The sequence below is a fragment of the Pteropus vampyrus genome, unplaced genomic scaffold (genome assembly GCF_000151845.1).
Source record: "Pteropus vampyrus isolate Shadow unplaced genomic scaffold, Pvam_2.0 Scaffold2, whole genome shotgun sequence".
Classification (NCBI taxonomy): domain Eukaryota; kingdom Metazoa; phylum Chordata; class Mammalia; order Chiroptera; family Pteropodidae; genus Pteropus; species Pteropus vampyrus.
In genome coordinates, this window is record NW_011888783.1 from 11,822,651 (window position 1) to 11,837,814 (window position 15,164).

Consider the following 15,164-nt stretch of genomic DNA (forward strand, 5'->3'; position numbering starts at 1 on the left):
AAAATTTTATTATTTTTCAATTACAGTTAGCATTTAATATTATATTAGTTTCATGTGTACCACATAATGGTTAGACATTTATATAAGTTACAAAATGATCCCCCAATGTGTCTAGTACCTTCAAGACACCGTATAAAATTATTACAATATTATTGACTCTATTCCCTAGGCTGTACTTTACATCACCCTGACTATTTCATAATTGCCAATTTGTACTTCTTAATCCCTTCACCTTTTTAACCCAGTATCCCAACCCCCCTTCCACCTGGCAATCATAAGTTTGTTTTCTGTATCTATAAGTTTGTTTGTTTTGTTTGTTCATTTAGTTCTGCTTTAAATACATTTTACATTTAGCATGGGAGATGCATACTGCTGATTTATACCAGTAATCACCAAATAGTTTCCTTTGTATCTTTGATAATGCCTACTGAGTGTTCTCTGAAAGTAGCTTTCATCATCTTTGAACTGTAAGCTTGAAGCAATTACCTGGTTTATGCTCTGGAAAGACATAACATTCTATATTATTTGAGAGACACCTATGGAATCCTTTAATACGATGATTTATTTGTTTATGTAATGAATTTTGTCTTTTTCTTATATCATTTGAGAAGGATCAGAAAGAATAGATTCACTAAAAGAGTACTTAGGTTATTTGTTATAGTTTTGTGATTTAAATGTTTAAGCTAACAAAATGCCCTATATGCACTTTTAAACTAAAAATACCAACAATCTCTTTTTTAAGATTTAATTTATGCATTTACACAGATGGTCATAGAAGGGGGTATTTATTAACATCTGTAAATGTTGGAGAAATGATGGATGTCTATATTTGTAAAATGCCAGAATGGAATTACTGAATTCGCAGATGTAGATTTAAAAATACAATGTTTGAATATCTGGAAGACATTCTCTTCAAGCTAATTTTCCAAATATCTAGACATTGAATAATTGCCTTTTGTATAAATTTCCATTTTTATAAATGCAGTAAATTCTTGTTAATTTGGACAACAGTAATTAGGGATTTGTGATAATTCAGGTAGAGGCTGAATTTAACTTTTGTTTGGTCCAAATTCTTTCTTAAAAAAAAAATGCAGATGAGTGTTGAAAAGGAGTTTAAAACAGAGATTTAGAATACCAACAGAAACAATTTTTTTCAAGCTTACTTAGGTGTTTTTAAAATACACATTAAAATACAAGCAATGATACAATTTAAAATAATTCTTATATATTTTAATACATCACCTAAGAATCTCTGGTACCTAGAAGTTATCAACTAAAAGCACTTCTTCAAAACTGTTCTACTTTTTCAACTTTTTTATCACTTCATGATATCCTTCACCCAAATTAGTATATATTAATGAGGTTTTTCTGAGATTATAACCATTTAATAATATCTAATACTATTCTCTTTTCTAAAAAGCAAATGATATGTTTATGACTTGATTAGAATTTCTCAGAAAAATCTTTTGAGTCAAGTGTTTGAACTTAGATAACATATAGGATTTATATTTCAGTCCAAATAGACATTGTTTTGAAGGATAATTTATCCATTTTAGTTATCTACACTAATCAGATTAACTGAATGATCAATAAATCACTGACTCTGTGTTCTGACCTGGGGCTATCTTAATAGACTAGTAAGTGAACCATTGTATGTAAGGATTGTTTGTCCAACTGAGCAGTTAGTCTGTTACAAAACTGCCCATTTCACACTAAGACTGATTAAGCCCCAGACTCTCAAAATCCTACCAACTGGTGATCCCTGCTTGAATCCACTGCTCCTAATCATGAGCAGAAGCAAGTCAAGAATCTAGAGAAAGCTGGAGGTACTCATTTGATTATGATCGCCCTTGATAACAAAATTTTCACTCTCTCTGTTATTGAGCATCCTCAGCATTCAGGTTTCTAAACAGTTATGTGCATCTCTAGTCCAATTCTTCCCACTCACTCCACTGTTTGCCAGGCTTCAGCCACAATGGCTTTCTTTTATTTCCATAAATCTGCCAAGCTACTTCTGCCCCTCCCACTTCTGTTCTAGTCTCTACTCTTCCTTTAGGTCTCACCTTAATGTTTCTTTCTCAGAGAGTTTTTCTAAACTTCCTAGTTAAACTAGCTCCACTCCCAATAGTGATATAACGCCCACTAATTTTCCTCTACGAAATGTATCACAGTTTATAAAGATATCTTTATTTATGTAACTATTTTTTTTAAATATCTGTTTCTCTCTCTCTCTCAAACACACACACACACACACACACACACACACACACACACTATTGTTGGCTCCATAAGAACAGGGACTGTGTATGTTTTGTGCATTGCTGTCTCTCTGGTACCTAGCACAATACATATATATTTCTTGAATGAATAAATGGTCCTAAAGGGGATTTTTTTTATCTTTAATTTATGACAACCCAAGGATTGGTTGAGAATTACTGAATTAATTTGCTACAATGAAAACTATATCTTATATGACCTAAAGATCACATTCCTGGAGCTGTTTTTTACCTCCAGATCAAACTTTCCAAGAAAATAAAGATCATCTTTTACCAGAGTAGCTAAGGGAGAGAGTCTGTTCTATTTTAGATCTACCCCTGTGGAGGCTGTTTAGACCTCGGGCTTCGGGTTTGCTTCAGTGTGTGGTTAAGAGCCTAATCTTTTAATCCTGGGTTTGAAATAGGGCCTTCCATTTCTGGCAGCGTGATAGTGAGCAATTACTTAACTTTTCAGAGTCTTTGTAAACTTGAGCTAATAATATTTACCTCACATGGTCTTATGAGGATTAAATGAGATGCTGTCTGTAAAATACTAACATGGTGCCTGGTACATAGAAAATAATTAATGATAACTACCTAGAATGTTTTAGGCAGTATGTTAAGTGCAAGAGATAGGATGAAAAGCAAAATCTCATAGGTATAAACCTTAATGAAGGTTACTGTTTGGTGGGGAAATACATATATTAATCAAATTATTATAACAAGTAATAATTTTTTAAATTGTGAGAAATACTATGAAGGAAAGAATCGAAGAAGTTAGGATGTGACCTAGTCTGGGGCATCATGGAAGCCTTCTAAAGGAAATAATTTGGGGGTTGGGTTTTGAAGGATGAATTACCTAGGGAAAGAGAAAAGGGATAATATTTTAGGAATGTGTAAAAGGGCAGCGCTATAGTTACATTCCAGCCACATTCTCTTTCAATTCCTCAGAGAATAACAGAGAGCCTGCTACTAAATGAAACTAGAGGTAGGTCGGGAGTAGGCCATATAGGTCTTGAATATGATGGTTTTAGATTTTAAACCAGGAACAACGGAAAGACTTTGAGGATTTTAAACAGAGGAATGACGTGATCGGTTTTGCATTTTGAAACTATCACTCTGGCCCCCGTGTAGAGGTTAGGTTGTAAGAGAGCAGGTGGGGCGATCATTTGAGAGGCTGTTGCAGGAGTCCAAGCAAAAGAGGATGGGGGTCAGGACCAAAGTGACCGTGGTTGAGATGTAAAGAATCAGCTTGATTACAGAACCATTTAGGTGGTAGAATCCACAGGACTTAGTGATTGACTGAATGTGGGGGTGTAGAATGATCCCTGGATTTGGCTCTTACAGCAGATCTAGAGTGATGCTATCGGCTGAAATGAAATGCTAGAAGAGGACTATGTAGTTTGGGCACCAAAGCAGAGACAAACGATGCCAAGTTTGGTTTTCAACTTATGTTGAAGGTGCTTTGAGATATGCAAGTGCATATTCTGAGTCTGGAGCTCAGAAGAAAGCTCTAGACTAGAGAGGTAGAAGCCAGGAAATTATTGGTATAGAGGTGGTTGAGGAACTTGTAGTGTTGATGAGATGGAATGGGGAGTAGACTGGAAAGTTTTGAGTGAGAAGACAAGAAGGCCTAACACTGAGGCTTGAAATATATCAACATTTAATGACTAGGCAGGGGAGGATGAGCCTGCAAGTGGTTGCGAAATGAAAGTGGGAGACACCAGCCTAGGAAATAGCCTAGGGACAAGTGCCTGCCAAAGTAGAAGCGAGAGGTCAGCAGGGGCAGGTGCACCTGTTTGGTCAAGAAGGAGGCATAAAAGATGTTCTTGGTTTTAGGATTTAGGGCAATGGTGTCTTGGTGATGTCTGTTTCAGTAGATTGAGGTAGACTGATTAGAAAGGAAAAGATGGAGATATACATACAATTAATTTAACAAACTAGTCTCTGAAAGGGAGCAGAATAATAGGGTGAGAAACTAGGAGTGAATGTAGGTTAAGGGGTGGTTTATTTTGGTTTGGGAAGATCTGAGCTTGTTTAAACATTAATGAAAAGAATGTGGTGGGAGTCAGTATAAATGTGTAAAAGAGAAGGGTTAACAGACGCTGGGGAAGGCAAAAAATAACAGCATTTTCAGATAGAGACTTGTCTTAATAGGAGTAATAATTCCTTTTTTTTTTTTAATAAAAGCTCTGGTTTTTGGTTTAAAATGCCCCTGAAATTTGAAATCTGTATGTTTAAAAACACCATTAGTCCCTGACTCACTGTGGTAAGAACCTTCTAGTTACTCTCCTGTTTTTTCTTTCCTTCTAGTAGGTCTTTGCTGCAATTAGATTGTACTAGAACAAATGTCTTCAGTGGCCTCTCATCACCTACTTAGTTAAGTATGCTATTTGTTAACTACCTTCCTACTACCTAGTATGTAAGGCCTAAATAATCTGACACTCGCCTTTCCAATCTTTTTTTCCACTCCTACTGTACACACTCCCACATTTCACTCAAACCGAATTATTCACATTTTCCGGAACATAAATTTGTTTGATTTTTCCAGACTTTTTTTTCTTATCATAGTCTTCTCCTCATTGGGATTATATACCTCTTGGCTTTGAAATCCTTTTCATTATTGAAGGCCTATCTCAAGGTCTTTTCTTTTCTCCAATTTTCATGTCATTTTATTAAGCCTGGGACAGGGTTACACATTTTGATGCCAGATTCAGAGAAATATGCTTAGGAGAACATAACTACAATATATCCAGAATTACAAATTAGGGTTTGAAAACTAAATAGGAAAATTTTAAATGTGTGCTTTAATTTAACTGAAGTACTTAAAATTTTTTCTAATTGTAAAAGAAGAAAAATAATAATTTGAAGTATTTATTACCTATTTTTGCATCATGGGTGACAACCCAACTTTGGGAACAACCTACATATTCTTCAATAAGGTACTATTGATATAAATTATGGTTCATTCATATAATAAAACAAGTATATGCAACCATTTAAAAATCAGAAAACTTTCTAATTACTCATTTTTTAAAATCTCTAAGATCTATTGCTTAATAGAAAAAACAAAATGCAGAACAACATAGGTGGTATGTAGGCATTTGCCTAAAAAACAAAAGAAAGGAAAAGTACACATATATGTATATATTTGCTTGATAGGCATGTAAATTATTTCTGGCAGGATACACAGAAAGTGTCAACAAAGAGTTGTTGAGTCTGAAAGGCAGACTTTTCACTGTATATACTTTTAAAAATACTTTTAAGCTGTGTAATTGTATTACTTAGACAAAAAAAAAAAGGATACAATTTGAACTTAAAAATATAAAAGTAATGGTTTGCAGTGATTATACAAATAAAACTCTGGTTAAGAAAATCATTCTTTTGAAGGCTTTCTGATCCTCCAGTGGGATTTTATTTCGAATCCTTTATATCACTTGTCTGGATCATCATAATTACCTCTCTTCTACTTTGCCTCACCCCAGCTTCCCTACTGTACACATATAGCTTGTTCTCAACACAATAACCAGAGCGATAATGTTATAAACAGAAGTTAAACAAGGTTACTCTTTTGTTCAAAACACTGCTGGGATTTCCCATCTACTCAGAATAGAAGTCAAAATCCTTGCAATGGCCATTTGCTCTTCCCTGGACCTGAAATACTCTTTTTCCAGATATCTACCTTCATTTCATTCAGGTCTCTGTGCAGATACCCCCTCAAAAGAAAGACTTTTCCTGGTACCTGAAATAGCATCCCACCCCATCATAGTGTATTCCCCTTACTTTTCCTTATATTTTTGTAGTACTACCTAACATATTCATAAATGTATCACTTATCATTGAACACTTATCATCTAAAATATATATAAATTTCATTTTATTGCCTATGTCCCCATACTAGAATGTTTCTCTAGACCTGCATTCCACAACACTTAGAATGATGCCTGGATCATAACAGATATTCAATAAATATTTGTTAATGAAAATAAATGACCCCCAGTGTTAAATGTCAGCTTTTAGAAGATTTTTCTTACTCTGTCCCATAAATATTATATTCAATTCAACAACTCTTTATTGAACGTGTACCATGTAATAGGCATTTCAGAAGATTCAAAGATAAGTAAGGCAGTGTTCACATGGGTATATTCTGTATTACATGAGCAGCCTTTGTTGTGACTCTTACTGTTGAGTAGAACTTTTAGACAATATCATACAAAATCAGAAACTGGAAGTCCACTTAGCATTTCACTGATTATATTGAAAATTTTTGGTATTTATGGGTGAATCAAAGTTACAGGCATTTTTATTTTAATTTGCCTCCAGTAGTCCAATCTCTTTTATGTGAGGGAGATTGACCAGATTAATCTGGAATGAAAATTTCTAGTTTAATCTGATACTTTAGTATAGAGACAGCCTTAACATGACCCAGGGTAGCTAAGTGACTAGTAAAAACATAGTTTCTTTATTTTCTCTTAGTTATATTTATATGTTTTGAAAAGATATGGTTTTACTTTTCACATATGCATAATTCACTTAATTTTGAATTATAAAATACTGCTGGGTTTTAAAAATTGGTTTAGGGGCTTGGGGTATGAGTTTACAAAAGCTTATATTATAAAAGAGGTTTTTAAATGAATAATGATAAATAATACATTAAACATATATAAAATATTACTAAAGCCATTCATTAACCAATTTTCTAAGCATTATACTTTCAAAATTACTTTATCACTTTGGTCTAAATTAAGAATATTACATAGCAACTATAAGGAGACAGTGCAAATTCTAATTTTAGAATTTGCATCATTTCTGTAAATTTCTTTAATATGGAAATGTAGGTAAATGTAATACCTTCTAGACTGATTAAAAATTAATATGTAGAAGCCTGGGAGCCTAATTTAAAAGACCGTCAGAAGACTTGAATTAGTTAGCTGTAGAATCACGGCGTTAATGCATAGACCTGAATTATATTGCATTAGTTATCATTGAGTAACAAAAATCACTCCTAGAGAACACACAATGGCAATCTATTTCCCCACTGAAAGACAGCAGCACTCATGAACACATGAGAAATTTGAGATGTAACTGTGAAATCTATAAACTCTAAGGTACCCTTCTTTATATTTCAAGGTAGCTGGGAATTATTAACTAAAATTTCTCAGTTTAATATAAAATGGGAAATTAATTTAAAAGAGATAATTTTTACTTTTAAATATTTTTGGAGAAATCATAAAATAAATGACTCAATAATATTAAGTAATTATTAACAAATCCTTACTGTTTTGTAATATGTTATAAAATTAACAGATGATATCCAAGTTTCATAAAAATGCTAAGATTTAGAAGTTCTAACAGATTAGGTCCCCATCTGCCTAATTCTTTGAGAAAATTAGATATTTTCATAAATTATAAATGTTCCCATTATTTTGTAATCAAGATTGTTAGTGTAGAGAGTACTAATTTTCCCACTTTTGGCATATTAACTTAGAGAATATGGCTTATCAAGTCATTCTGTGAGGAGTTCATGGTTTACTCCCCCTTATGATTTGGAAAAAGATTAAGGGCATATTTCTCTAGGGTTTCTTTACTTCATTTTGCCTCAGTTAAACTCTAGTACACATACTAAGACTTTTCACATACATTTATCATTAAATTGACTTAGCTATTCACCCCCAATCCAGAAGACAAAGTAAATAAACCTTTTAAAAATTGTAATATAATGTAAAATGGAAAAATAAACTATCTTATTTTCTTAGGATAAGCATGTCAGTACTTTTTGTTGAATTTTTAAGTAAATTGTGATGTTAAAGAAATTGCATTAAATGAAACTCATTATCTATTATCATCATTGAAAACATTCACGTAAACCTACTTCCATTTGGTTGGTAGGGAGAAAGTATTTTCAAAATATAATCTATAATTTGCAGTATTCATGAATAGAATTAAGAAATTAATCTTCTAGGATGGACTTTATGTGTGTGTGTATATGTGTGTACACACACAAATATATATACACACACACATATATATGTATATAATTTATTTTAAAAATATATAATTTTAAATGTTGGCTTAATTTGAAAATGAGGAGCAAACAGGACAGAATTGAACAAATGAAAGAATTAGGGACTCAGTTCATAGTTAATACAGCCAAGTTCATATAACTCTCTTTTATGCCCCACTCTTGTCAATACTAAACTGGAAACATAGCATATATGTTTGGCATATCCAGGGAAAGAATCGTAGATTGCTGGAAATCACCTAAAATTAAGAATCCGCCTTCACATAATTGAAATATAACACTCACTAGGAAAATGAGACAAAATTTTAATTAATTGGAACTCTACAAGAAACATTTTTATTTTTAAAAAGCACTTTTTAAAAACGTCACTTTTTGCTATATTCCAGGTAATTTTGAACTTAAACTTTAGTGTTTTTCTATTTCACCATGAAAATTCTGTCATAGTTGTTAAGTCCATTTATAGCTTCTCCATGTTTCCATGTGTAATATCACCAATGAATTACGTACCAGAAACATGAGCATCAAGACTCTTAGCTGGCTAATAGGTTACATTGGAAAAATTAACATGAAGCCCGCTTAAAGATCTTAGTATTTTAAGAAATGAATTAATTTGCCTACATGGAAACTTCTTTATAATGTGAATGATTATAATGTCATGCTCATGTATTCAAATGGTGACATTTTAAATCAGCTGCACCACAAGAACTCTACTTCTGTCTTGCGATATTCGAGAGAATCTAAATTAGACCTAAAGAGAATTCACAGTCAAGAGTGCACATCATCTTCTTCCTAGAAGCCACTACTTTTCTCTTTAGTAATATAGAAATATATGGAGTTTTACATACATATTATAAAGCCAATAGCTATGAAATGCCGTAGTCAGAATTCTGGCCTTGGAGGAATCCAGAGGACACCATTCACACTGAACTTTATATGAGTGGCTCCCCCCATCCTGGAAGTTTTGCAATGTGGCAACACTGGACAAGCCATAGCAACCTGAAGTATTTCATGTAGCTATAAATTATAAATTAGCAAAGACATTATATCTTTTTAAGCTAAACATCTTTTAATGGTTATAACTTTGTCTAGACTTTGTTTTCAACAGATCCCAGTAGTTGAGGATTGAATGAAGTGAATATCAAAGCCAGTAGTTGTATGTCATTACGGATATTACAGGCCTTATAATTGCAGAAAGACTTACTAGCAGTCTATGGATTAAGTAAGCCTTTCTTATGATCTTATGTTTCTTATGTTGTAGTTTTTTCTCAGAATGTGTGATTTTGACAGTGCAACAAGTATATGCAAAGAACATTTTAATGATTAAAAATAGTCTTGAAGCAAAGATTCAAGTAATTATCTAGCTATTACTCAGTAATATTTAGTTCATTTTTTATATGTTTAACTATAGTATTTTAAGTGCCACACTTTTATCTCAATAACTATTAGAGCGTCAATATAAATAATTTAATCATTCTTTTAATATAAGATTATTGTTTGGAGCACAGGATAAAATCTGTGATATAAAAGTGACATCTTCATAACCATTTAGACAAGATACCTACAAACAGAACATTCAGTTGTTTTTTCTTAATTTTAAAACCCTATTATATGTTTTCCATGTCACAGGAGATAATTTCTGAGGTCACACAATGTGGCTGCCTTCCCCTGTTGTTCCTTTTATCTCTCTGTGTTCCAGTGATGCTGGAAAGCAGAAATGCCCGGGGAACATTGCACAATTCGGAAGATTTCCGTGCCCTACCATATGCTATTCCTTTGCCTGAAATACCTTCCTCTCCACACTGCTACTTCAGAACCCTGCCCCTCGAGCAAGGCCCAGCTCTCATGTCATTTTTTCATGAAGATTCCATGATGCTCTGCAATCCAAAGAGATTTACCTCTCCTCTGATGCCCATGTGCCTTCGCTGCTCTTTACCTTTCATTTTATAATTCCACCCTCTTTTTTGGTTTATAGTGATTTGCATTCATGTCTTTTCTTTCAACTACCAAGTAAGAGTCTTTGCTTTTTATTTTTCACAATGTCTAGCGCATGGCTGGTGCTAAGTAATTCTTCATGCAGTAAATAATCAGGTTTTCCCCTTATTAGTTTAGTCTATTTTTATGTTACTTCATTTGATATGTTTTATTTGGCATTTTAGTAAATAGAGTTTTTCTGAAAATTAACTGATCTCTGCTATTTCCCATATAACACTGCTTAATACATTGAAATCTGTCTCAGAATAAAAGATGCCAATAGTTTTAATGATGTACTTTTTTTAAATTAAGGCATCAGTTTAAATACAAAAAAAAAATTGGTTTTATTGATAAATAAATATTGAGGACTTACTCCATGATATGGAACCTTCCCAGCCACTTGGTGAGTTTGAGTTTGGCTGTTCTTTCTGTACAAAGTAAACAGTTTAACATCATGTTTCAAGATCCTAGCTGCTTCTCTGAAGCACTAATTAGAAATAAGTTTAAAACCAGAAAGCGAAGCACAGTGAATTTTAGAATTTCTCTTTACTACATTTTTATTTTTATAGCAATACATTATCTTATTATTTATCTTTTTTGTTTGGACCAATAGGGTCCCTAGAAATGTAGAGGATTTGAGAAAACAGACAGCTTTTGCAACAAAGATGGAGACGAATGGAAGAAAAAATTCTAGGATGTCATGTCCTGTCAAAGCTGTTCTGTCAGTGGGCAGTCAGGTAGCTGCTGGAGTGACCTCTGAGAGAAGAACCAATACCAATGAATTCTTTGTGGAGGTCAGTATGGTGGTTTAGGCAACTTTCTAATTCTGGCAATTCTTAACAAGAGGTTTCTTTGATCACTGTAAGAAGCACAGAGCACTTTTGTTAGGGAAGCAGAAAACAAGCCATCAGTGTTAGACAAATACGTGTCTGCTGATTAGTCCTTGAGAGGTGTAAAATAAGTCAACTTGGTTAACCAAGTCTCTTAGAAGTGATACAAGAGCCTTCATTGTTGCTTGGGCTTGATGGTATTACCTAATTCACAGGTGTTGGTTTTTTTTTTTTTTTTTTGGCTCTTATCCTTATTTCTTTCACTCCTCAATTAAGGAGACTCCTCAATAATGAAGTCTGGTTAATCGTGTTACTACTTAACAGTGTCTCAGTTTCACTTGAAGATTTGCCAAGGATTTAGAAGCTGTTTACACTGCCTCAGATACAATACTGGGGATAGCAAAGTGCGTCTACCAATAATCCCACAGGGGAATTGGAAGGATGCCAAATGTGAGTTAGCGGCGCCTGCCACTGCCTTTATTCCATGATCTTTCCCAAACAATGGTCAGTAGAGGCTAAGAACCCTAGTTGCACTTGTCTCCATGCCTCAGAACTCAAAAGGAAAAGTGGATCATGGCTATGGGAAGTTCTTTCCATCTTGGCATCTAGTGAGGTGTCACTTAGCTAGATCTTTATCCCAAGTGCTAATTGATGCTGTTAAGTTTCTGCAGTAATGCCAAGAAATAGTAAAGAGGAAATGACACTCTGCTTATCTTGTGCAAGCAGGTTTTATTCTGAGAACCATGTTTTTTTAGCCAAAGGACATCAAAGTAACATCATACTATTTAGTATACTTGGAAAAAGGAGGAGATCTCCTGATATGTTGTAGAAATTGTTATATACCTAAGAAGTGGGACTTTCTTGCTACTCACCAGAAGGATCAGGCCTAATGTGTTATGCTAGTATATTTCCCATGATTTAAGTTGATAGTCTTTATTCATAGAAACTTCTGTTAAAATATAATCTTTCATTGAGTCATTAAAAGCAGTGTGCTTTTGTTGTGTGTAATTTTTAACTCTAATAAAATTATAATGTTATCTTAATGTGACTATGTATATGCATGGTATTTGGGTATATAGTTAAATAGAAATAAACATGTCAGCATTTTGGATCTGCAAAATGGCTTCTACACCAATCTATTTGACTTTTGATAAGTTATTTAACTCGTTTGTGCCTGGAGTTTATTTGTAAAGTGCTGACTAATAATCCTAACTTACAGGGTATTGTGAGAATTAAATGAGCTAATATGTGTAATACATTTAGAACTATGCTTGGCAGAAGCTTAATACTATTAGTTATTATTTTATTACTTCACATTATCAATTTTTAAATTTTTATTTATATATTTTCTGAATTTATATCTACCCAACTATATCAGCTGGATTTAACCATCTTGGTTGATAATAAATAAATGACTTTTTCTTTCTTGGGATTTTTTTTCACCCTGACAGAGTATATAGTGAGAGGTCTTTGAGCAAACCAACTAAAAGCAATGATAAGTCAAGCATGATCTAAAACAATACTTACAAAGGAAGTTAGATACTGTGTACAGTCAATAAAAGGTCACTGACCTTGGGTGATTGGGGTTATATGCTAGGAATATCACTTATGTATCCTTTGTTGAAACATAGAATTATAACCTGGTTCATTCTTTCCAATGTCACTTCTAACTACCTACCTATCTACCTACCTAACTAACTAACTAATTACCTACCTACACAGACACAGACACACACACATACACACACCGCCTATATACTGGTTGCTCAGAAAAACTTTTTTTACATAGGTTCTCTTTATATATCTGTATGTATATAAGGAGAACCGATGTAAAAAAAGTTATTACTTTAGAAATCCTCTCACAAAAATTCATTTATATGATAAGTTTATCATCCATTTAACTTTTATAAATAAACTAATATGCCATATAGCATATATTATAGTTTTATTTTTTTACGTTTTTTTGTTTGTTTTTTACTAATGAATGTTTATATTTTTAGGATTTATTCAAAATGAAATTGAAGTGAATAAACTCATTCTTTTGCTAATATGTGCATTAGTACTTGATACCAAAAAGGTAAAATCCTTGATCTTTAGGCAAAGGGAATTTTCCAAATGTCAGTAAGTTTACTAAATGTTTTCTTATTTTGCTGTAATTTGTTTTTGTCTTTTGAAGATTTTTAGTAGTCACTTGTCTTCTCCCTTTCCTAACTTTTGATCTAGTATTGAAGTCACAGTTCCACTCATGCTCGTTAACTTCTGAATCATATCTGAGATCAGAAACAAGGATTGTCCTTACTTCCTTTGTGGCTTATATCATCTGTTGTTAGAACTAAAATCATCAAAATGATGCATGAAAACACCTGTAGATGACTCTAAAATGTAGTACCATCTTCACCCACTAGCAAGTTGCTTTGTCCCATCACTTGCTCTCAGAGCAGAGTCTGGAAGAAAGTAGATGCAGGGCAGACAGGTTTTTAGCTGAAGGGAAAGAAACTGTAATGGTTGTGGGTAGGACACAGAGCAGCTTGCTGTCAGTCAAATGTCTGAAGAGCACCCCCAGTGGACAGTGGTGGAAGGTACTGATAACAAAGCTTACCTTTGCCACAATTTGCCCTGGCCCTGTTGTCCAATCATGTAATGTCTGGTTTTTAAAGACACAGGTCCTCTGCATTGTAGAGAAGGTTTCAACATGCAAAAAGCTCTTAGATACTGATCTACCACTTCACTAAATGCCAAAACATAGTTGAGTGCTGAGTTGTTAATGTCTGTGGTGCTGATGATTGAATGTATTTTTTTCTGCATGATCATCCATTGTGGTGTTTGTAAGTAGCAAAAAATGAGCCTGATTTGTTCTCCTTTGTAGAGCCAGGCCGAGGCCCACTACAAAGGAAGTAAACATGCCAAGAAGGTCAAAGCACTAGAGGCAACGAAAAATAAACCAAAAATGGTTTCTTCCAAGGACAGCGCAAAGGCTAATCCCAGCTGCTCCATCACTCCAATCACAGGCAACAGCTCTGACAAATCAGGTCAATGACACTTTTTGTTCTTTACATTCTTTGTGTTCCTCTTTCCTGGTCCCCAACCCCATTCTTCTCCGCTCAGCTGTTGCATGTTTTCTCCATGATTTGTTTTTATGATATTAATATGTTTCCTTCACAGGAAGTTATTTGTTTGCACGGAATCAAAGTATTCAATATGTTACCATTCCATGTTGTTAGGTATATATATATATTTAAGTACATATGTGTATAAATATATATGTATATATGCATGAAAATAAGTATAGGCTACTTGGTCACAATGTGTTTAGACAAATATCCAGAAATGAATCTAAAATACTGTGTTTATTATTCCTTTCTATTCATTTTGTGTTTGGTTTTTACTATAGATTTTTTCAGTAAAGGAATTCTTAAACTTGTTTACTAATAGACATTTTTATATTCTTTTACTATGATGAAGGAGAATGGAGGAGCAAAACAGTGAAGTTTTCTGAGAGTGGCATTATTAAGTGAATCTGAAAATATGTTCAATAATAAAAGATTTTAATTTTTGAAGATCTTTGTAAAGTTCTCCTCAGAATTACAAATAACTCGAGGATTTTATGGGCACTATTTACAAAGTTATGAATTGAGTAACAGAAGAACTTTGTATAATGGGAAATGGACTACTAGTGAAAATGCGTTTTAAAAAGAGTCACAGTTCCAGTGCATCAGCAGTTTTTCTGAGTAGGTTCAATTAAATGATTCAGAGAGAAAAGTCTTTTTTTTTCTAACATGTATACCATGAAATTATATGTTTAATAGACTTTCTCACACTCATATCTGCTCCTCAGGGCCGAACATGGATGAGTCGTCTGGTGTTAGTGACTAGTTGAGGACCAGTGTCTATTAAAGGAGACTAAGAGAATAAATCCCTTTCAGTTTGACTCTTTAGAGACCTCTCTGTTGTTGGACACACGCACACACACACACCTCTCTCCTGATTCTATTCGCTCTTCAAATCATTATAGAATTTGAGGAAGAGACTTCATAAAGCTTTCCTGTAGCTGTCCACAGTTTTGGAGAAGAACAAATTCATTACCGT

General features: G+C 33.6%; 1 protein-coding gene across 10 annotated transcripts in view; it reads left to right on the forward strand.

Moving 5' to 3' along the window:
- Window positions 1–15,164, forward strand: part of ZNF385B (zinc finger protein 385B) — a 360,527-nt gene that overhangs the window by 328,460 nt on the left and 16,903 nt on the right. For all 10 annotated transcript variants that reach the window (XM_023529071.1, XM_011356687.1, XM_023529097.1 and 7 more), the window contains one exon: window positions 13,945–14,107. In XM_023529071.1, the coding sequence (XP_023384839.1) occupies window positions 13,945–14,107 (163 nt within the window). The remainder of the gene's footprint in view (window positions 1–13,944; window positions 14,108–15,164) is intronic.